This window comes from Thunnus albacares, chromosome 11 (assembly GCF_914725855.1).
Source record: "Thunnus albacares chromosome 11, fThuAlb1.1, whole genome shotgun sequence".
Lineage (NCBI taxonomy): Eukaryota > Metazoa > Chordata > Actinopteri > Scombriformes > Scombridae > Thunnus > Thunnus albacares.
This window is the reverse complement of record NC_058116.1, coordinates 28,598,241-28,620,826: the sequence shown is the minus strand read 5'-3', so window position 1 is coordinate 28,620,826 and position 22,586 is coordinate 28,598,241. Positions and strand designations below refer to the sequence as shown.

General features: G+C 41.3%; 2 protein-coding genes and 2 non-coding genes across 20 annotated transcripts in view; all 4 read right to left on the bottom strand.

Moving 5' to 3' along the window:
• The window catches only part of clasp1a (cytoplasmic linker associated protein 1a), a 94,737-nt gene extending 77,068 nt beyond the window's left edge, over nucleotides 1-17,669 (bottom strand). For 6 of the 17 annotated variants that reach the window (XM_044365322.1, XM_044365323.1, XM_044365330.1 and 3 more), the window contains exons 1-2: nucleotides 17,472-17,665; nucleotides 13,870-14,644 (exon numbers count right to left, since the gene is read on the bottom strand). In XM_044365322.1, the coding sequence (XP_044221257.1) occupies nucleotides 13,870-14,067 (198 nt within the window). In that variant the 5' untranslated portion in view covers nucleotides 14,068-14,644; nucleotides 17,472-17,665. Of the gene's footprint in view, nucleotides 1-13,869; nucleotides 14,645-17,471 lie in introns of all 17 variants that reach the window. The other 11 variants (XM_044365316.1, XM_044365320.1, XM_044365324.1 and 8 more) reach the window with 5 other exon arrangements.
• Nucleotides 17,670-18,883: 1,214 nt separating this feature from the next.
• nifk (nucleolar protein interacting with the FHA domain of MKI67) lies at nucleotides 18,884-22,586 on the bottom strand. Its single transcript, XM_044366536.1, has 6 exons — nucleotides 22,359-22,586; nucleotides 21,381-21,509; nucleotides 20,856-20,964; nucleotides 20,468-20,679; nucleotides 20,235-20,294; nucleotides 18,884-19,739 (listed from the first exon to the last, which is right to left on the bottom strand). The coding sequence occupies exons 1-6, from the start codon at nucleotides 22,479-22,481 to the stop codon at nucleotides 19,497-19,499; spliced, it is 876 nt and encodes a 291-aa protein (XP_044222471.1). The 5' UTR covers nucleotides 22,482-22,586; the 3' UTR covers nucleotides 18,884-19,496.
• On the bottom strand, nucleotides 19,815-19,945 carry LOC122993018. The gene has a single exon (XR_006406282.1). It is a non-coding gene; the product is annotated as a small nucleolar RNA ACA64 (small nucleolar RNA).
• Nucleotides 21,086-21,215, bottom strand: LOC122993017. The gene has a single exon (XR_006406281.1). It is a non-coding gene; the product is annotated as a small nucleolar RNA ACA64 (small nucleolar RNA).

Genomic DNA, 22,586 nt, shown 5'->3' with positions numbered 1-22,586 from the left:
TAAAAGGAGCCTATTTGAAGTTGCCGTGGAGATTCTTCTCTATAATAATAATAATAATAATGATAATAATAATAATAAACATACCAGACTTGTGCACCGGGTGCCAAATATCACACGTGGCTCTTTCTGTAAATGTACACCTACATGCATGTATGAGTCACAACAGGCCGATACTTTAACAGATAGATGAAGCCAGTTGTGCATGAAGTATGATAAGACTATAACACGTCTGCATTTCATTCCTTTGTCCTCTTCATTGCGAGTCATTCACACACAATCAGCTCTATTAGTAGCTGAGGAGAGAGAGAGAGAGACCCCACCATCGTTTCCATTGTGTATCATTACTGACTCAATACATCAGTCTAGACTGTGGTTTCCCTTCAGTTCGTTATATTTTGCTAGAATGGAAAGTATAGTAACTGCTGCCTATCAGATGTCCGCATCTATCTCCTCAGACCCACAGTTCCTTGCTTTTTTAGCTCAGAAAGGCCTGTAAAAACAAACTGTATGATTTTTATACATTTTTTTTATTCTCAGTTCCTCTTCTTCTTTGTTCAACCTCGACGTATGTAACAGCAGAGCTAAAGCAGGACGACATGAGCGAGTTTGCTTCTGTTTCAATTAGTTTTTCTACTTGACCTGCAAAGGAACAACCTACAGAAACCCGCCATCCAATAAGACATCGACTCAAATTTTCACCTATTCACTGCTGCCAAATAATCCAAACTCAGACATTCAATTCATTCCTCTAATGACTCGGTTTCATTGCTTTTTTATCTGATTAATCTACCACAAACATCTGTAATCTTCCCACTGTTACGTCCTTTAAATATGTTTTATTGCAGATGTTCTTTCCAGTAGATCAAGGAAGTGATTCCTGCTCGGGAAAGACCTTCCTATCATGAGATTAAATTGCTGATTGACAGTAAAAGAAAGGCTTAAATATTAAGATTTGAATGTAAACACACTCCTCTCCCCTGTGAACGCTGTCTGTCTGGTACCTCGGAGGGCATCTATCAGACTCTTCTACAAACACATTCATCAGTCACCTCAGGACATGAGACTGCGCTGCCTGTTGTGGCACCAGCGTAGTAATGAGAGTTATCGGCCCCGTGTTGGTCTCTCAGCGTGGTGTAACGAGAGTGTCGACTGGCAGAGACACACTAACCCGCCCTGATCGCCCTCAGCGCTCTATCTCCTCTCTCCATCCGTTGTGTGACAGTTACGCTCTTTAACTGCCGATTCAATTCACAGAGAGAGCGTTTAGGGACGACTGACAGGGAGAGCACGCCTGTTTACCTTTTTTTTTTTAAATACATAATTGTAAAATGCTCACATGTGTCGAATGGCATGCAGAGATCTGACAAAATGAAACTGCTAGCTTAACTCTGTGTTGAGCAGATTAAATAAGAGAGCAGATTATGACTCTGGGGTCGGATCCACTCAGGGTCCCACCACTGGATAGACTTTTACTGGCAGTGATGGGAGGAGGGATCATCAGGAACTGGGGGATTTACAGCTGCTGCTGCTGCTGCTGGTGACCATGATGGTGGCAGGCAATTACACAGAGCAATATTGAAATATAACAGGATAGAAGAAGAGATTGAATTAAATGAAAGAGATGACAAAGGAGGTGGAGCAGGTAGAGAAGAGGAAGTGTGGAGGGTGAAGCATCATAGACAAGTAATAAAAACATATAAAAAAAAGAAAAAAGGGAGCAGAGACAGAAAGAAAGAAGAGGAGAGAGAGTCAAGCAGGATTGCAATCAGCAAAAAAAAAAAAACACAGTTGGTAAACATCCAGGAGTGCTGGCTGCTTTAACTGGCTGCCCAAGCTTCAGCAGCAGGTCCATCACTACACTCAGTCTGCACTTCTCCTCCTCCTCCTCCTCCTCCTCCTCCTCCTCCTCCTCTCTGCTCCTCCCTCTCTATCCATTGCTGCGTCACTTACATCATGGCGCAGCCCTGTTGCCAAGCTGGCTCCACTGTTGTTGGATGTACACACTCAAACACACTCGCAGCTATACCTCTGCACCTCTGCTCCTGCAGCCCTGCACAGCTCACTATTATCACAAGAGATTAGATATAAATCTAATCTCTTTTCTCCCTCTCTTATTTTTCAATGAGGAATTGACAAGATCAAGTGAACTCCGGCGTCTGCGTGGGGTCCCTCTCTTCACTTGTGTTTTTATTGGCAAAGATCAAAAGAAAACTTATCAAAGCTTCTCGTTTTTAACAAACTGTTGCAGCGGATCAGATCAGCTGTAGCTAATTAACATTAATTCACTAACTGCTTAAATAAACGTTCGCTTGTTCTCCGCAGCTGGTGTTTGTATTCGGAGAATAAAAAGACGAATCAATCTGTAACAAAACCACAAGAGATCATCAGGGACCAACGGAGCCCTTATTGACCTACTTCTCTACTGATCAGCTGATCACATCATGTCCATTCAAGACGGCTCTCCCAGTTCAACTTTGATTCATATCATATCAACTTTAATTGATGACTGAATCAGAGCCTTCAGTATTTGCAGGAAGTATCTTGTGAAGTACAGTCGGCTACAGCTGTTAATTGAAGGTGTCAGATACATTTAATTAACATTTCATACATCATGTTGCTCTTCAGGTTGTCAACATTAATCAGACTCAACCACCAAAAGGTTACAGACATCTTTGAAGTTGTTATTTTAATCTTTAGCCGCTCACAAACGTGTGGTTGAAATGGTTTGATTAAAATATTGATATTGTTCATATATTTTTCAAAATAAGATTCGATTTATTTGGAAATCAGGTTGATTGAAGGATGTTTCTCTTGACGTTAACATAATTTACATCATCGGGACCGTTAATGGAGCAACGACGTTGTTTAGACCTACATTGAATTTTGCAGCTTAACCCAATTATTGCGACACTGTGTCTGCAGCAAAAAGGACTAATTCCAGCCGATAATCCCAGACTTAACCCGCGAGCTCCCCGACACGCCACACATGCAGGCCTGAATTAAATAATATAATATTTATGATCAAACACTATAATAGATCATTTCACAAGATATCTTTAAATATTCAGTATATGATGACCAAAATTAAAAGAGTAGTCAAATAAAATCACTTTGCTGTGATGCAACGTTTAAGACCACAAAATATCAATATGAGTTTAATAGCCTTTGTATTGTATCTACTTATCAAACCCAAAGCCTTAAAGCTCTGTGAGGTTCATTTTTGACTATTTCAAGTGATAAAAGTCAAACCTAATTAATATTTCAGAGCTACTTTTCAAAAGTGGCATAAGACTAAAAACTAAAGCTCGAGCTTTCCCAGATATATTACATATTTGGTATTTAGATAAACGACAACAACCTGAATGCTTTACACATTGTTCTATGATTGAATAACAGATTAGTTATACAACAGGTTTAACGACAGGTTACTCATTTAGACACAGACTGAAAACGAAACCAGTAATCAGAACTCAAATCTAACAACAAAAGATCTCAGATGATCTAGTTTACAAGAAATATTATTCTATCAGTAACTCTAAATATCACCAACTGCACAGCAACACTCATAACACATGCATGGCTCCTGCAAACACACACAGAAACCTCCTGACTGCAGACTTTAGCCATTAATCCTCCCACTATCACCCCTACCTCCCATATTTCTCTCTCTCTCTCTCTCTCTCTCTCTCTCACACACACTCACACACACGTCTTTTTATATTTTGTGTCATTGCAGAAGCCGAGCACACAAGCTCTTGTGAATGCTTTCCTTCTTCAGTATAGCAGAGCTCTGTGCAGCTTTTCCTCTGAGCTCTGCACAAATCTCGCTGCGCTCTCAAGGCCACAAAGTTAAAATGGTTCAGGATTAACATTTAACGTGGTGGGACCGGCCGAGGATCCAAAGTCCCCCCCCCCCCCCCCCCCCCCCCCCCCCCCCCCCTCCCTCCGCCCCCCGTCGAGCTGAAATAACCAGTTTACCTGCTGTACGAGCACGTGGGCTGACACTGTAAACACATATAATTTGTGAAATATGTCACTTCTAAAGATTTCCTGCCACTTTGCCAAGACCATCGGTTTTCCACTAAGAGAAATAAAAATCCAGTTTACTCTGCATCATATTACAGAGTCGAGAGAATCAACTACGCAGCAGGAAAAGTGTGTTCTTGTACGCACAACTGTATGTGTGTTTGTTGAACACTAGGGCTGTCCAAGGTTGATTAATCCACAGCATTAGCACAAGCTCTGGACAGAGGTTACAGAGGCTCCTCTATGGTTTTGCTGCTGTCATTCAAACTGACTGCAGACGTACACATACGCTTCATTCCCACACCTCCACGACGTCCTGACGCAGTAGATGAAAGAGAAACGTTATCGATCAGGTGAAGACCGTGAGGGAGACACACAGACGGGGAGACAGACAAACTTAACACCCACTCGGTTTATTTCCGTCCATACATCCCGCCTGTCAGTCGATTCAAATCCACAAACTCCTTGTTGTGAGGAGACAGAAGCTAACCGCCACCTCGCAAAATAAAAGCTAAAATAACTTCACTGAAGTTTAAAGCTCAATAAAATAAGAAGCATTGCAGCAATTAGCACAAAGGAATTCAGTCTTATTCAAAGTGTAAAAACTTCTAGTCTAAAGGTCTACTAAAGGTCTTTATTATCCACTCAATACCTTGTAACAGAGACCCGGGATGCAAGTTGAGTCCTGAACCCGATTCTATTGGTTCTGTATCAATACGTCTAACTCACAGACTGCTCTAAACGTGTGATGTGTCGTAATCATCGCAGGATAAAAATGTGTTTCTTGAGACCAGATGGAGAGTTTGAGCTGTGAAAAACATGACATGTATTGCTATTTTTTTTTTTTTTTTCCACCATAGCTGCTCATTAATTGTTGGTGCGTCATGTTGTTGTCAGTGATACTGTTCTGTTCAGGTCAACAGCATTTTTGGATCAAGTCTAAAAATGATTGAGTCTATTAGGACTGGATTTGATTTGATTTCATTTTTATTTTATTTTTAGCAGGAAAAAACAGCAGAGCGATGCAGAACCAGGACCAGCTGTGGGCCTGACACAGTTTAGAAACTGTTCTCCAGCAGCGAGAACAAAAACATAAAACAATACAGGCAGAAAGTTAGACAAAGAATATTCTGTCTTTTATATATGTATGGGCTGAAACATGCCTGCTTTTGAGAGTGGACTGTCAATGAAAGAATATACAGACAAGAGGGAACAATAAGGTTGATTATTGGGTTTGGGTTCCTTTCATATCAGGTCTCTCTTTATTTAAAATGAATTTATGCAGTTTGTGGTGGGTTATCAAAGGGTCAGTTTCATGACGAAGACGACTGACATAAATGGCTGCATTTATAGAGTACTTTTATCCAAAGTGCTTTACAGTGTTTCTGCTGATCATTCACCCCTTCACACTCACATTCACACACTCATACTCACACACCGATGGTGTCAAACTGCCATGCAAGGTGCTGGTAAAACCATCTGGGTTCAGTATCTTGTTCAAGCACACTATGACATGCAGACAGGAAGAGTCAGGGATCGAACCACCGATTTTCTGATTCTTCTAACCTCAAAAAGTAAACAGACTTTACAAAGTTACAGATAAATGTGCTTCTTGCAACAGGCTGATTTTTACATCTATGCTATTTTTGCAAAATGAAAGACAAAACAGAAGACGAGAGAGCGAGAGAGACAGAGCAAGGAGACCCCAAATGAACCATTTACCATAATGACTTACCTGGGACAATAGCCTGATTGTTCCAGGTAGCCACATTTAGCATTGTTATGTCCTGAAAATTAAATTACATCATCCAACCTTTGCTGTGTAAACTTAACTTGAACTTGGATTTGAAAGCTAACAAATGTAAGAACTCCAAACTGTCGCCAGAGGGAGGGTGGGCCTCCTGCCATACAGGCCACATTATTTACTGTCCAATATCCTGTTGAGACATTATATTTCCCTACAGGGCAATAGAAGCATCCTTTTACGACACCGACTTCAAAGTGATGTTGTTCAGCTGCATCCGCTAGCGTTTAGCCGTCTGTGTGTGTTTGACTACTTTACAACTAATCATCCGTCCGGTCTTTGATGATGTCAGCTGGTCGAATCCTCCCTGCAGCCACAAACAGCCTGATACAAACTAGGCATTGGATATTTCTGTCCATTCTCATTTTTTCGGCCCGTTGCTTCCTCCAAATCACCTTGACTTGATGCACTGTACCGCCATGATTCAGTTGTAAGATCACACATGAAACTCATCCCTACAATCTGACAGCTGTGATTTGCTTTACTTGACTAAAGGCAGCTTTTTCATCTTGTTTCTCAAACTGTTTGGTTCCAGAAACCATCCAATCATCCATTAGCTATACCCACGTATCCTTTAGAGGGTGGCAGGGGGACTGGACTAAATCCCAGCTAACATATTTTCGCTGCAAGAGACGTGTGAAGTAATGGCATTACCATCCTAAACAAAAACAATTACTGTAATAAGCAACAGAAGCAAAGCCATTTCTAGACCAGGAAATAAACCCAGACACCGAGCACTCAATGGCTCCCCATAGACAGCTCCGGTCCCCCTGCCTAGAGTCTGAGAAACACAAGCTTAGACACATTTCACCAACACTCATAGCGGAGCTGACTGAAACACCAGGAGAAGCCCGGCACAGTGCATGAGAGGCAGGGGTGGTCATGTTAAGTTCCTAAAGGCATCTGTGGATGTGAGAGGAAGACAGACACTGCACATGGGTCTGCTCCTCCAGCACAAATTGGAGTTGGAAGCAGACTGAAAATAAATATAATCTGTAGATATTATAGTCATTGAATCAAACATGGTTTCAAGCTGCAGACACAGCTTTCAGGTGTGATAGATACACAACAGTATTGTCTACATAGACGATATTATCACTCCAACACAGACTAATGATATCTGTTTTTATGCAGATGATACGATCGTTTATGCACATGCATGGCTCACTCAAATTTAAAACTACTGTTTATCAGAACAGGACTAGTTAACTCTTGATACCCCATGAGTAATGCTGAACTTGGGAAAAATGTGGAACATTGGGAACATACTGGTATTTCAGTAGTCTGAAGTGTATGGGTTAGATGCAATGTACTTATCATCTGTTATAAAAAAGCCTAAATGCACAACGGTGCGATGAGAAACATGACTCCATTAAATTTCAGGAAAATCTGACAAACAGCATATGAAACTTTTTAAATATTGTGGTTCTAACTAGAGCTGGACCACTAGATAAATCAGCCAGGCTTATTGCAGATACATCAGTATCACTGTATATGTCAGTCGATAAGTAACAAGAAATTGTAGTACATAAATGCCAAACTAGGTTTTAGGGAATTTAGCAAAAGTGTTGTTAAGGCTGCAACTATTTTCATTATTGATTAATCTGTCGATTATTTTCTCAAACAGTTGATTGTTTGGTCTATAAAATGTCAGAAAATAGTGAACAATGACCGTTATAATTTTCCAGAGTCAAAAGTGACATTTTCAAATGTGATGTTTTGTGCACAACCCAAATATATTCAGTTTACTTTCATTGAAGACTAAAGAAACCAGAAATTATTCATATTTGAGAAGCTTTTCAGATTATTTGGACATTTATTTGTTAAAAAATGACTTCAAACGATTAATTGATCATCAAAGTAGATGCTAATTAATTTAATTGTTGTCTCCAACAAAGTCATTGTCTAGAGTGACCCATTTCCTATACAACAACCCCTTCTGCACAAAGACAAAACAGGGTCTAATATATCTTTTAGAGAGGAATCACTCTGCTGCTCCTGCGACAGCTCACAGTGTGACACCGGCAGCAGCAAAACAGACAGAGATGGAATCTCCAAACTGACGTCACCACATTTCCTGTCAGACGTGACCACACACAGGCTGAAAAGATCTCCCGGTTAACTCACTGGAGCTCTCGTCAGAAACGGCGTCATCCGGACAGAGTGTAACCACAGGTGATGGCCGAGCGTCAACCCAAACACGGCTACCAGCCAAGCCATTGCCCAAAATATAGTGAACCCCTTTGATGAGCAACGCCGGCCGCACGTCCACAACCACCTCACCCTGCACAAGCTCACAGCTAAGGATCATTTTGTGTAAGAGAATAAACAAAACGGTTAAACCAATCCCCCGACTGAGGATATGGTCACCAGTGTCAGTCTCTGCTGATAAAGGCAACACAGAGTCCACTATGTAAGAATCATTTGTACCTGTATCCCTCAGGATTTTTATCAGGACTGTAGCATCGCTTCCCACCAGTGACCATTTCTAATGAAAGGAGCATACGCAGCCAAAACATCAGGCTCACAACCATTAGAGGAAAGCACCTCAGAGACACCACCAGCACCAACAGGCGCAGCAGGCTCAACATCAGGTTTCTCTCCCTTATTTCCAGTCTGTAACGCAGGATAATCAGCCTTCCAATGGCGTGTCTCTTGTCCAAGTTGCCTCGTGACTTACGGTCAAAATGAACCAGCTTCCCCTGGCCACATCTGGTCGAACGAAGCAGCGCCAGAATTATTTCCTCTCCGCCCCAAAGTCATCACACGCAGCAATGCGCTCTCTCTATCTGCCAATATATTGTTTTCGGATTTTTTTTTAACTCCTTAACTTCAATATCCGCATCATTCCTTGATTTTCTGTCAATCATATAGTCATCATATTATCATCTTAAGCAATGCTCTCCAGCATCAGTAGTGATCCTGTAAATGCCTCGTCTGTGGTCTGCCCAGGCCACTTGGCCCAGACATGGCTGAACATTACAGGTGGCACCAGGTTGTCTGAGCGATCGTTTCAGAGCTTGTCAACTCCGGAAACCAGCCCTGCCAGCCTTGATTGATTTAGTCAGTAAACCACCTCAGCTCCCAGACTCGGCTCTGCCTCTCTGCCAGAGAGAGGCAGAGACGCAGATGATGCTGAGGAGAGGTGACGTGATGGATGGCGACTGACGAGAGCCTAACTGAGGCGGGAGAGGTGTGTGTGTGTGTGTGTGTGGGGGGGGGGGGGGGGGGGGGGGGGGAGTGGCATACAAATCAAATTCTTGTTTATTGTTTGTCTGCTGTTGTTTTGTGGTCCTGCAGCATCGGGAGTTGAGGTTGGTGTTAAATCTGTCAGCGTTAATGCCCGCCGAGGCCACAAATGCCAAAAAAATATATATACCCTTGTCGCACAGGAGAACGCTTTGAATAAAAACATCAAATTATTTGCTTATTGATGAGAGTGAGATTGGTTTCATTAGAGTTTGCCATAATGGTCGACTAAAATATGACCCATAGAGAAAACAGTGATGCTCCTTCTTTCATTAAATGCTCTTTATTTTTCTGAGAATTCATTGCATGATCATCATTCTACCATCTCCGACTCCTGCGGTCAGTCAGTGCTGTCGGCATGGCGATTTAAGCTTATTTTAGTGTTGTACTTAAAGGTGGAGCGTGGGACTTTTGTCGCCCCCTTCAGGCAGTGAGAGTAATTACAAAAACACTGTTTACACACGCTTATGTCATGGGCGCCACCGTAGCCTACTCCGTCATTACTGTTGAGGCTGTAAAACAGTGGAGAAATTGTTTTGAGAATCACACAACCCCCGAGAAATGACTCAGAATTTCATCCATTTGTTGCGATAACATTTGGAAAGTCTAGAAGAGCCATCCCTGTTCAAATTAGCTGAGAACTAACAGGAAGTTAGCCGGTTAGAAGTCTGCATTCATGGGGCCAGCGCGGGAATGTCAAACCCAACGCCAGAGTAAAAACTTCAGTATACTGTGAAACACAGAGAGATTTATCTGGCGGTGATTGGCTTAACCAGCGTTGTGTGCACTCATTTGGTGTTTATATGTAAAAGTTCTGCACTGCAGGTTTAAGAGTCAGTTAAATGCATCAAATGTGACTGAAATGAATAAAAAAAGACATGTGATTCAAAAGGGTTTTGAGTGTGATTACATTGGGAGACACTGCAACAGTCTGAATCTTGAGGTGGGCGTGGTCGGTCTCTGCAGCAGACACAAGTCAACACTTCTTATGTCATGTAGGGTTGTGCATGAAGCATGAGAAGACACACCCGAAAACACAGTCAGACAACTACAAGACTAAATTTAACCTTATCTACAGACTAAAAACTATATAAAAAAACCATCATAGTGACAAACACGCTGCTGCTCCTCGCTCGATCTCGCCTCCTCCGACACCACCACCACCACCACGTCTCTGCATTGAGCCGATCCATCAGGCGTATGCAGACTTGTTTCTTGTTGATTTAGCAGCTGAAACCACAGCCGGGAGGTGGCTGGCTGCTGACTTGACACACTGTGCGACGCACGGAGCACACAGAAGGAGATTGCTCTGGAAAATGACAACTGTGTAAAGAGGTGTCCCCGTCTAACGCGCACATGATCGCTTATCGTTTGAAATTGTATGTGCATGAATCATTAAATCGCTCTATTTAGAAACAGTCAGAATAGCCTGGCGACAGCAATCAGTGTGTCGCTCATGCTTTCTGCTTCTTTTAGAAAGACATTTCCGGGGCATTGCTGATCACACCACATACAGATACAAGAGGGCTCGATATCAGTGTCTCATCACTATCATTTGTATGTTTAGATTGGGTGATACTTACACTCCTATTTCCCAAGACTGAACAAAATCTACTGATTGACAGTTTTCAATATGTCACCAAGGGCCAAAAGGTAGGCTTTTCTGTTTCTATGTTTTTGAGATGCAAGAGAAGCTGTGCAGACTATTTGCCAGGCAGCAGGTTACCAAGTTTGCCACACAAAGGATGAAATCCTATATTAGCGTCATCTTGTATCCTAGACGACGTCATTAACAGCTCAGCAGTAACAGGTTTTATGACTGAGAGCACACCTGAGACTAACTAAACAAAAGTTATTTGAGGGATTAAGTCGGTTAGCATACACAAACACACCGTAATGCTTAAGTAACCATTTGAAGTTGAACATCATAAATCAAAAACAGCCTGAAACATCCAAAAACATTCAAGGAAAAGTTCAGCATTTGAGTAAATAATATATATATATTATTTGCTTTCTTTCCAAGAGTTAGATGAGAGTCATCTGTGCACAATATATGAAGCTATAGCCAGCAGCTAGTTAGCGTAGCTTAGCATAAAGACTGGAAACAGCTAGCCTACCTCTATCCAAGGCTATAACAAAATCCCCCTACAAGCACTTGTAAAGCTCATTAATTGACAAGTTATATCTTGCTCATTTAATCTACGGCTGCAACTAACAATTACTTTCATTATCGTTTAATCTGTTGATTATGTTCTCGATGAGTTAATCAATGAGTTGTTTGGTCTATAAAATGTCAGGACATTATGAAAAATGTTGATTTTTGTTTCCTTAAACTCAAGATCCAACCTAAAATGTCTTGTTTTGTCCCGACCAACAGTCCACAACCCAAAGATATTCAGTTTCCTGTCAAAGATGACTAAAGAAACCAGAAACTATTCACATTCAAGAAGTGGGAACCAGAGAATTTTGGCATTTTTTTCTTAAAACTGTCCAAATAATGTTCTGTCCATCAACTAACGGATCAACTGACGAATCATTGCAGCTCTAGTTCAATTCCTTAAAAATGATTAAGTTTAAAAACAACAAGTTGTGGTTTTACAGTGGGGTTTCAGTGTCGGACTATTTCTTGGCCTTGTCACAATGGCTTCCTGGATTCTCCACTGGTCGCTCGGCAACCACACAGTGACTACAAAACATCAAACAGTTATTCTTACACTTTGGTTTTTGTAGCCTACAGATTAAACAAATGAGAAATAAAATGTTAAATTGTGAGCTTTAGAGGCCAAAAAAAAAAAGGGAATAAGTGAATTTCCAAAAAATGTCGAAAGAAAAACGTCCTCTCCGTGAACTCCTGTTCGTGACTGTAAAAAGGGGACAAACGCAGCATTTTTCTATTTCAATAACATTGATAGGACCTTTTATTATGGCTGAAAAACACAGCTGAGACACAATGCAGTACCAGTGTTGCTGTAGAAACAATTTCCTTCCAGAAAACATAAAATACTTTCTCATCTATTTAATGTCGTGACCCCAAACTGAACTGTATTATCAGCTTGACATTATATTGAACCCCTTCCAGTCAGGAATATGAAAGGATGAGTACACCATGTTCTTCTTCCTCTATACTTAACCTGTATGACAGAACAACAATGTAATGCTTGTTTTCTGAACACAAACGTTACTAAATATGACACTGAAGTTAAGGTGAGACGACTGTAAACTGTAAAACTCTTTCTTTAAACAGATGCTTGGTATTAGAGGCCCCCCCCCCCCCCCCCAAAAAAACCTCCATTTATGGCGAATGAATCCATCACCCTCTCTCTCTCTCTTTCTCTCTCTCTCTCTCAAACTGAATAGTTTCCACATTAGTTGCCAAGTGATCGGCTAGGGCCTGTTCTGAGGACATTGCCTCTGTTGGGGCTGACTAAGACCACGAGTAGTGCCACTGAAAGAGCAGAGATGTGTGTGTGTTTCTTCTACCGGCTCTATTAGACCTTAAAAAAGAGGAAATATCATCCCCTGCTTTTTGACAGGTTGACAGCCTGACTCACCTAAGCCTTGACATGCTTTTTAGCACCCAGAAGAAACACAAGAAGCAAAAGCTCAGTATAATGTAGGGAGGTTTGTCTGGCCTGCTCCTCTTTGTGAAGCCTCATATGTGCCGGCTCTGGTACCTCAGTACCCCTTCATCTGAGCGGTAACCAGGCCAGATCCAATTAAGCCGTCTCTCGCTCCGCGTCCTGAACATTTCACTCTCAAGCTTGCGAGCAGTGCACCACGACGTTTGTAACGTGGTCGTTTGCAGCACATAAAAAACTACCGTCCAGGTGAGTACATCACAGCAGCACCGAGAACACCTGGAGACAAAGACTACAACTAAAAGTCTTCCCTGAGCGGTCGGGGGGGCGGGCTCAGCTTTGTTCAGGCAGAGATCTCTTGACATTTTTAGGCCCACATAAATATGCTGTAAAAGCAGCATATCCCAACATGAAATCAGGGCTTTAGTAAAGAATGTGTTCCTACAGTTATGGCAGAGAAAGCAACCTGTGGTCGGGCACTGAGAGAACTGCTCATGTAATCATGATTCAGGGTCAGATAAAATTGTGCCCTAGATTTAACTCCAAAATAAAGCACAATCAATCACAGAACAAGAATGTGAGCCAGGCTCTATGGTGAAGCAGAACAATAACGTTGCCTGCCTGAGAACGTTTTTTTGCATTGCTGCAAACAGCAAGCTGTCCAGAAAGACTGGAAATTCTTCCTTAAACAAACTAGAAAAAAAGACCCATTATATGTCTGCACAATGAGATCGAATGAATGAACGCATAACTATGAATTTATACTGCAGCATAGTTGTTTTTTTCCCCCAGTTGCTCTATTTGACTCACACACCAGTAACATCTATTGATGTGTAAGGACAACTGTCGATGCTCAGTCCTGTTGAAACACTTGACAACAGACTGGATCTAAATGACTGATGGCCTTTTCATAACTCACGCTCGTTTTGAGCTGTGACAGACATGTACTAATAAACTGAAGGCATGCCTTTATGAAGATGACACATCCTAAAGGAGGAGACATAATAGCTTGAAAATGTCAGTAGGTGGAAAATGAAAGTGCAAAGCGAGACTGTGGTAATGCACTTTCCCAAAACTGAATGCAATAAAACTGTTTAGCTGTAGAAAAGGCTGGAACCCGCGTGGGCGACTCTGGTACCCCCCGGCTGCCCACAACATGACACTATCCCCACTAATCCCTATTGTTCCAACCGCCTGGTCGGTGGAGTTTACCTTAAAGTTGCTGGAGTTGACCCACGAGCTGGCGATGCCGTCGACCATCTTGTCGAGAGCCGTCTGATCCTGCTCCAGGTCGTAGGACTTCTCTTTGTCCAAGATGTAGTCGATGATCTCTTGCCCCACCTGCAGACGTCGGCCCATGTCCTTCTGCAGGACCTGGGCCAGGCAGTTCTCCATGCTGGGCTCCATCATCCTGGCCTCAGATAAGCACCTCCTCTGCTTTCCTCAGGCCGCCTGCTTTTGAATGACTGACTGGCTGCCTACTAGCGATCCTCCACTGCTCAAAGCAGCGGGAATGACAGCTAAACAAAAGAAGCCCCACTTGTGGTGAGTATGTGGCTGGGTGACCCGGAAAAGAGGGAGAAAAGAAAAAAGAGACAAGTGTACCCAGTCTGCTTGTATTTTTATCCCTAAGGACAGGCCTTCTTTTTGTGCCAAGTGCTAGCTCGCTCGCTAGCAAGCTAGTGGCCGTGCCCTAGGGATGGATGGAGCAGTGCTTGGGGAATGGCAGCAATGCAGCATGTGTGTGTCTGGACAGCAGCTGGGGAAAGTTTACTACTCCCTCCCACTTGGGCTTCTTTTTTTTTTTTTTTTTTTTTCTCCCCCTCTCTCTTCTCTCTCTCTTCTCTTAGAGGAGTCGGAGCCAAACCGCTATAGCAGGGTTGGAAGAGGTTTGGTTTTTGGTGAGCAGGAGGCAAAGCAGCAAATGGAGATGGAGAGGGCTGGATCACAGCTCCATGTCTTGTCCCGGGATCTGGCCTGGAGAGCCCTGGAGGAGCAGAGGAGAAAGAAAACAAACATAGAGTTCATTTATTTGAAATCTTTTCATTTTAAATAGAAACATCGTTATTGATGCTGCTCGTACACGAACACACTACATTTATTTTAGATTTTGTTAGTGAAATGAGAGAAGTTCATCTAACAAAATAAAAGCATAGTGATATACACTACATTGCCAAAAGTACGTGGACGCCTTTGCCCATGTGTACTTTTGGTATAGGGCTGTTATTTCCAATGAAGAGGATATCCTAATATAATCTACATATATATTATTTTCTTTCACCATCAATTAATATTTTTTTATTTAATTATTTGGACTAAAAGATGGGAGAAAATAATAAAATGCTCAACACCATCACATAAAATGAAAAACCTAGCAAATAATCATATTTGGCATTTTTGCATGAAAAGGTTTTAAACATTATGTAAACTGATTATCAACACAGTTGCATGTTATTTTTCTGTCTATCAACTAATCAATTAACGGCCTAATTGTTTAACTAGACAACTTTGTGGCAACAGTTTGACTCTTTCCTGTCTCTGCGTCACAATGACGGTCCATAAAGAAAGTCTGGTGTGTGGAAGAACTCGACCCGCTTGCACAGAGACCTGGACTCAGCACCTTTGGGATGATCTGGAAGGAGCCAGGATCTTGTTGCCCAACATCCGTGGTCGACCTCACTAATGCTCCTGTGGCTGAATGGGAGCTAATCTCTCTCTCTCTCTTGCAGCCAGGTTTCAAAATCTTTTGGAAAAACCTTCTCCGGAACAGCGGAGATAAGCTGTTATAATTAAAATCCACGGTTTTGGGATTGACATGTGAGACAATCATGTAATATTCAAGCGTCAAAATACCTTGAGCCTTAGTAAGTAAGTGTTGAAAAAGCTAAACACGCTAGCAGCCGGTGATGAGGGTAATAATCAGTGCTGCTTAGCCGACACATTTAGGCCTTGAACTCTGGAAAAAGGAATAAAAAAATAAAAAAATCAACATTCAAAAATGACAAGGCTCCTCACTGACAGCTTCATCTTGACAGCCCACTACTGCCATGTAAACACTGGAGGGGGGGTGAGGTGGTAAAACTTCAGCAGCAACTCCAGATGAATAAGACACAAGGACGTCGCTGCAGTGTTTACTTGTTCCAGATTTCAAAACTGCTCAATCATACATATGCTAACGGGTCTCTCCTCGCTTTCAAACTTTCAGCTTTTTTTGTGTGTGTGTGTGTGTGTGTGTGTGTGTGTGTGTGTGACGAGTCTATATGTCGGAAAGGAATGCTTAAACAACTCTTTATCAGACGTGGGCCTTTGTTCTGGCAGGTGAAAATCAAACCTGCATGTGTTGAAGCAGTTAGATACGGGCTGAATTCACTGGACTATGACCTTCTCGGTGACATAACGTGTGAACTACTTTCTCCTTGTTAGTGCAAAGTCATTGTTGAAACACGAGCTAAATTATATGAGAAGCTCCCTTTTTTATACCAGTTTACTGTGGTGATATTTGCTAAATTTATTCAATTGTTAGCTTATTTAACAAGCACAATACAGATAAACAATGTCACGTGATGTAATGTAGATATGATCTCTGGCTAAGCAGTAAAATTCAGGTTAAAAGCAGCTAAACATATAAGTGGATAAACAGTGTATTGTACATGACTGACATGCAAGTGTGTATGAGTGTAAATAAATGTTAAAAAGAAGCTACAACGGTCTGAGTGTGATACATATTAGTAATAATGTGTTAGCACTGCATGTATGAGGCTCTTTGAGTTGCTAAGTATTCTGTTTAAAGGACAAGTTCACAATTTTTCATGGCTACCTTAAAAACAACAGTCAGGAGCCCAAATGAACGTCGTCCAAATGAGTCATATCAAGTAGATATCTTTCAACGTTACAGTCTATTTAGTGCCTCTTTTTGTTACTATACTTCCACCGCAGCTCAACACTGTCCGAGGAAACACAAAGAGGGAATTCGATGCTAAAAAAAAAAACTGTAAATGTGTCAGATATCCACTTGATATGACTAACTCAGACTGCTGAAGCCTCATATAAGCTTCACATCAACTTTTAAATGCATTTTTGCACACACTGTGGATTTTGTCCTCCATTATTTACACTGAAAACACATATGGAAAAACTGTAAATCTTTCCTTTAAAACCATAAAAAATGCTTTGCATGTCAATAACTTAATAACATGGCAATTTTCTGCTACTGCATTGCAATATACCACCTTAAAACTGCTCTACTCTCACCTTTGACAGGCCAGTCATCCTTGTCAGCCAGATTTGCTTGGTGTCTGTTTTGCCACACACACACACACACACACACACACACACATATATATACATACACACACACACACAGCTCTCTGCTTTTGTGCAACGTTAGCTGCTAGCAAAACCAAACGCAGGAGGAGCAGCCCTGACAGCCTCTAAACACTTAAAACATGATACAAAACGTCCCCCTCTGTGTTTCACCATTAAAACACACCTTCCCCTTTTTTTTTGTTTCTCTGTAAAAACAGCTGGCTAACCCTTTCCCACCCTACCAGACAAGAGTAGGTGTGTGTGTATGTGTGTGTGTGTGTGTGTGTGTGTGTGTGTGTGTGTGTGTGTGTGTGTGTGTGTGTGTGTGAGGAGGAGAGAGGAGAGAAGAGGAGAGGAGAGGAGAGGAGGGGGGATAAAAGCTAAAGCTAGCCCCTAGCGGAGCCCTTCCTTTCAATGAAACGTCAGGCAGGCAGGCAGACAGACAGGCAGCACAAAGACAAGAAAATGTGCCGAGGAGGTGAACATTCATTATTCCTGTATTTACTCACCATATCCTGCTTGAAAGCCGCGGCTGGTTTGGTCATACAGCTCCTGTGTCTTGTACCAAATATTACAGTGTACGGCCCAAAAAAATCTCTTGTGTCTTTCTCTTTCTCTCTCCACCCGGAATGCTGCCTGCAGGACAAGAATGGGATCGTCGTGCGCAGGCGCAGTAGATCCAGGGATGATGTTGGCACTTGGAAAACTGTCGCATGGCAATGCAAAAAAAAAAAAAACTTGTAGTGTATAACTCGACCTCTGGCGACATCTACTGGACAAACGGGCTCTGTGATTTCCAGTATGCGCAGTGGGAAGGTTGTTACCGTTCAACAAGCTGAAGGATTTACATTTAAAACCTGAATCCTGCTGACCGGGGTCCCTGCAGACCCCAGAGGTTAAAGTTTTGTCATATCTCACAGGTGCTTTATTCCATCATTCCAGTTTTTCATGACAATTTGTTCTTAATGGCTTCATATCATTGTTTTCCCACTTCCGCCTATGCAGTTTTAATGGATGGAACTATTTATTGAGTTCATGTTTGCCAGGGGTCCTAATTTAAAGTATCACACACTATCAGGGGGGTCGGGGCTCTCTGTCAGTCATTATAAAGGCTTTGTGGAGAGATTGTTGTTGGGATAAAAGCTGCACTTTGTATTAAATCAAAGTATATATTTTCATTTTACACAATATGCAAATTAACTGTAACTTTCTTAAATAATAATGATGTTTTTTTTCAGATGACATTAATTACATAACTAATAATTTTTTTAGAAGAAATTATGTTAACATTTTGCCATGATGGTTGTTTCTTACAGTAATTAATTCTTGTATGTTAAATATGTTGGTAGGATGAAGGTTAAACAGGGATCAATCTTAAAGTCCTGAGTTATCTGCTGCTTATTGTTTTATGGAACTTGTAACTTTTTACTTCTTTGTGTGTACTTTGTTGTTTCATGTTGTAATGCATGTATACATATTGTTGAGTCTTGTGCAGCTTTATGTGTATTATACTGTTGAGTTTTATGTATTTTAAAAGCCCATCTAGGGACGGGCATTACAAACTAGCTTAGGCTATAAGTTCATGCTATATGCTTGTCCCTACACAAATAAACATTAAATAAATAAAGGATAGGCTACAATTTGTTTTCCTCACTGTAATCATTCCACCTGTTCACACTGGATATTAAAAGATCCTTCAAATGTGTTTTCAATGTAAATGATGGAGGCCAAAATCCACAGTGTGTCTACACAGTCATTTAAAAGTAGATGTGAAGCTTATGAGGCTTCAGCAGTCTGAGTTAGTCATATCAAGTGGATATCCACTCTTTCATATTTATTGAATGTAATTCTTAATCATTTTAATCAGAATACATATACAAGTCAACATGTCCAAGGAAAAGACCCACAAACAAACACGAGCTACAGCAACCAGTTTATTGTCTTACAGTCTTTACTTTATGAAACAATGAAAGTTCACATACTATTTACAGTTTCTGGTTTTATCACCAATTCATGTGAAGGATTCGTACACAATACAGGCCAGTAATAAACAGTGGTCAAAGGTACGATCTCTTCTATTTCTTCTTTCATTGCTTCCTGCGTATTAAAATGCCTGCTCCAGAGTAGATTCTCATATTTATTCTTTAAAGATCATAGTTTACATAGTACAAATTTAACCACATTTTTATACAAGTGTGGTTATAAAACACAAAAAAAAACAAAAACTTGCTTCTGTTTTGCATCAACATTAAAGCCCTATAAGGGAAGGAAACAGCCTGCTCCACAACTGAAATGTAAATGAGTCAAAGAAGTCCTCATTGTGATGTTTTTACTCACAATAATACCCACAATTATGTTGGAATCTTTCATAAGAGCTTCTTTCTAACTTGTTATGTGACGTCCACATACTAAAAGATACTCATTGATTTCAGTTTGAAGTCGTCCCGTCACTCAAAGCAAATGGAAGACCACATGTGATCCTCATCTCTGATCTGACAACCAGAGAACCAAGTCCACAACCAAAACTAAGACTTTCACTGCGCCTCCGCGTCCTCTGTGGCAGCCTTGTCTCCTTCAGAAGGCTCCTCGCTCTCCGAGTCATCATCATCATCCTCCTCTTCTTCTTCGTTGTCGCTGTCTTCCTCCTCTGACGAACCCTCTTCGTCTTTCTCTACAGCCGGCATCTTGATGACGATCTCGTTGTCCTCGTCGTCGTCGTTGACGACCATAGACTTCCTCCTCTCCAGCAGAGACGGGGTGCAGACGGGTGTGGCGTCCTGAGGAGGAAGAGACGAGCTCATTAGTCACACGTGCTCATTGTGATACTGAGAGGATTTGTTTAAAAAGATAGAGTTTGTTGGTACATGGGTTTTATCACGATGCCACCGGGAGACGCACGTAATAAGCTTAACGCACCACATTACTATAGGCACAGTTATCTGACCCCGGACCACTGACTCATCCGGGGTCATTTTCAGTCTGTGCCAAAGCAAAATCAGTCAATTAATCATTTTGAGTCATTTCTGAAGAAAAAAAATGTCCTGATTCTCTGATTGTAGCTTCTCAAATATAAATATGTTGTGGTTTATTTAGTCTTCTATGACAGTAAACTGAATATCTTTGGGTTGAGGACAAAAGGCATTTGAGGACGTCACCTCGGGCACATTTTCACCATTTCCTGTCGTTTTATAGCCCAAATAACTAATCACTTAATCAAGACAATAATCAACAGATTAGTCGATAATGAAAATAATTGTTAGTATCGGTCTTACATCGCTACACGTTGAGGCGTTCATGGCGTCAGACTTTTTCTTCGGAGGCACCTGAGCAGCCTGGAAAACCAAAAAGAGCACAAAAGGTCACCAACAAAAGACAACAACAAACAATGTAGTGTTGAACACGTCTATAACTTCATGTTCAATACCGTTTTTATTCAAGGACAGATTTATTTTATACAACATCTAGCTGCCATTTATACTAAATATTCCAAACTCTCAACACTTACAAATCCCGGGAAGTCGTATTCGATGCCGTTCGCAGCGAGCCTCTTGCGGAGCTTCGATTCTTTGCGCAGCAGCTTTTCCGTCATCTTGGCGATCTGCTCTGTCGTGCGTTTCTTGTTGTAGCGTGCGACGGCGGGATGCGAGGGTTTTTTGAATTCCCTCTCGGAGCCGACGAACAGCTTCTCGTGTACTTTCTCTGGTGGGATCACATGACCTGATGAAATAGCGAGAGAGGCAACGTGTTTAGAGTTACGTGTAGAGCAGTGAGTGCATCACGTTAAAGCATCATAGCACTAACGGGATCTATTTGAGTTTTTGTTTATCTGCTCATGTGTCAGGAGACGTTGTAGGAAAACAGGAATCATGAGTCATCGTTGCACCTTTACTCACATTTGATGAGTCTCTCTCCCATCAGGTAATTGTTCATGGTCTCCGCTACGATCTTGGCTACTTCATCACAGTCAAACTCTACAAATGCATAACCTTTGCTTCCACCTGTCTGCAAGTAAAGAAAAATGAGACAGAAAAAAGATGAATATTACATTTCTTAATGACTTCATACCACATATTTGACTCAAACCCATTTTCTATTTGATGCTTTTAAAGTTTCCCCCTCATGTTTTTGTCGGCACATGGGTTTTATCACTCTGCAAATGAGTGAGCAGGTGATAAGCTTAACGCGCCAGAATACTTTAGGCTCAGTTATCTGAACTCAGACCACTGATACATCTGAGATCATTTTCAGTCCGAGCCGAAAGTCTGATCAGCGAGGAGGGACGACTCAGCAGGAGTCATCTACTAACAGTTGAACTGTATGACTGCATTAAATCTCATATATCAAACTTAGCAAAATCTAAACATTTTCTTCTTGCTAGATTTCTAAAGGACAGGAGAGGAGATGATGGAGGAGGTTACCTTTTTACTCCTGGACAGCCGCAGTCTCAGGACTTTCCCAAACTGTTCGAAGTAAGTTTTGAGCTGAGGCTCAAACAGCCCGAGAGGCAAATGGCCGACATAAATCACTCCAGGAGACAAACGGATCCCCTTAGAAAAAAAAAAAAATACAATAAACATGAGGATTCAGTTACACAGACATAAAATGTACATGTGTATAATACACAGCCAGAATCAGTTATGCATTTACACACGTTTTAATGGATAAATTTCATATATAAAGCAACACAGACCTTTTAAACAGGAGACATTTTGACATGTCAACAGTAGGAAAAGCTCAGTGTATATAATAAATATAATAATGGATGAATCCATTTAGCGGCTTCAGTTTCAGCATCATGTCACACTAGAAATGGGGAACTAACAAATTAGTAAACCTTTGCTTTTCCTACTGTGACAAGTCAAAATATCTGCTGTGGTCTTCATCCAAATATAAACAACGTTTTAATTAAATTTTATAGACACGGAAGACACGTGACATACACATGTACACATATGCATTACTGATTTTTTTAAATAATATTCTTAGTTCTTGTGGATTTCTGTGGATTTACCTCCTCAAACCTCTAAAAGTTAGTCAAATAAAACAGATTAAGTCCTCTGGAGCTGCAACGTTAATCGACTAATCAATTGGTCGATAGAAAATTAATGTGCAACTATTTAGACAACTGAATAATCGTTTTAGTCATTTTTAAGCAAAAATGTGTTTGTCAGATAAACCCAGACATTTGAAGATGTAACTTGGACTGTGGTTATTTTTTCACTATTTTCCGACATTTTATGGACAAAACATTTCACTAATTATCTGGTAAACAACACAACACATGACGAAGGGTCCCAGGTAGACTTTGCTTTACTTTAAGCGATCAGAGGACAAAAATGTCTGGGACCACTGAGCTAGAAGATAATCGTGATGTTTCTCTCAGGTTTCTGACCCACCTTGCTGGATTTGTTCTTCTTCGCCTCCTGAACCTTCTTCTTGAACTCTGACTCTTGTTTGGGGTTCAGCGCCAGCAGCTCTTTAGCCGGCTTAGAAACCGACTCTGCTGAACTTTCAGTCATCTCGATTAACTAAAGATAACTGACATAAACTGTACAAATAAAAACAACGTTGTCCAAACCGACTCTACCGACACCACGTTGGTTTACTCATCCGGTTGGACCACG

Excerpts from the sequence above, each read along its gene's own strand:
- nifk (XM_044366536.1), bottom strand. The coding sequence starts at position 22,481 with ATGACTGAAAGTTCAGCAGAGTCGGTTTCTAAGCCGGCTAAAGAGCTG. Across the intron at positions 20,965-21,380 it reads GGCTGTCCAGGAGTAAAAAG|ACAGGTGGAAGCAAAGGTTA; the intron begins GTAACCTCCTCC and ends CTTTACTTGCAG. Across the intron at positions 20,295-20,467 it reads AATACGACTTCCCGGGATTT|GCTGCTCAGGTGCCTCCGAA; the intron begins GTAAGTGTTGAG and ends TTGGTTTTCCAG.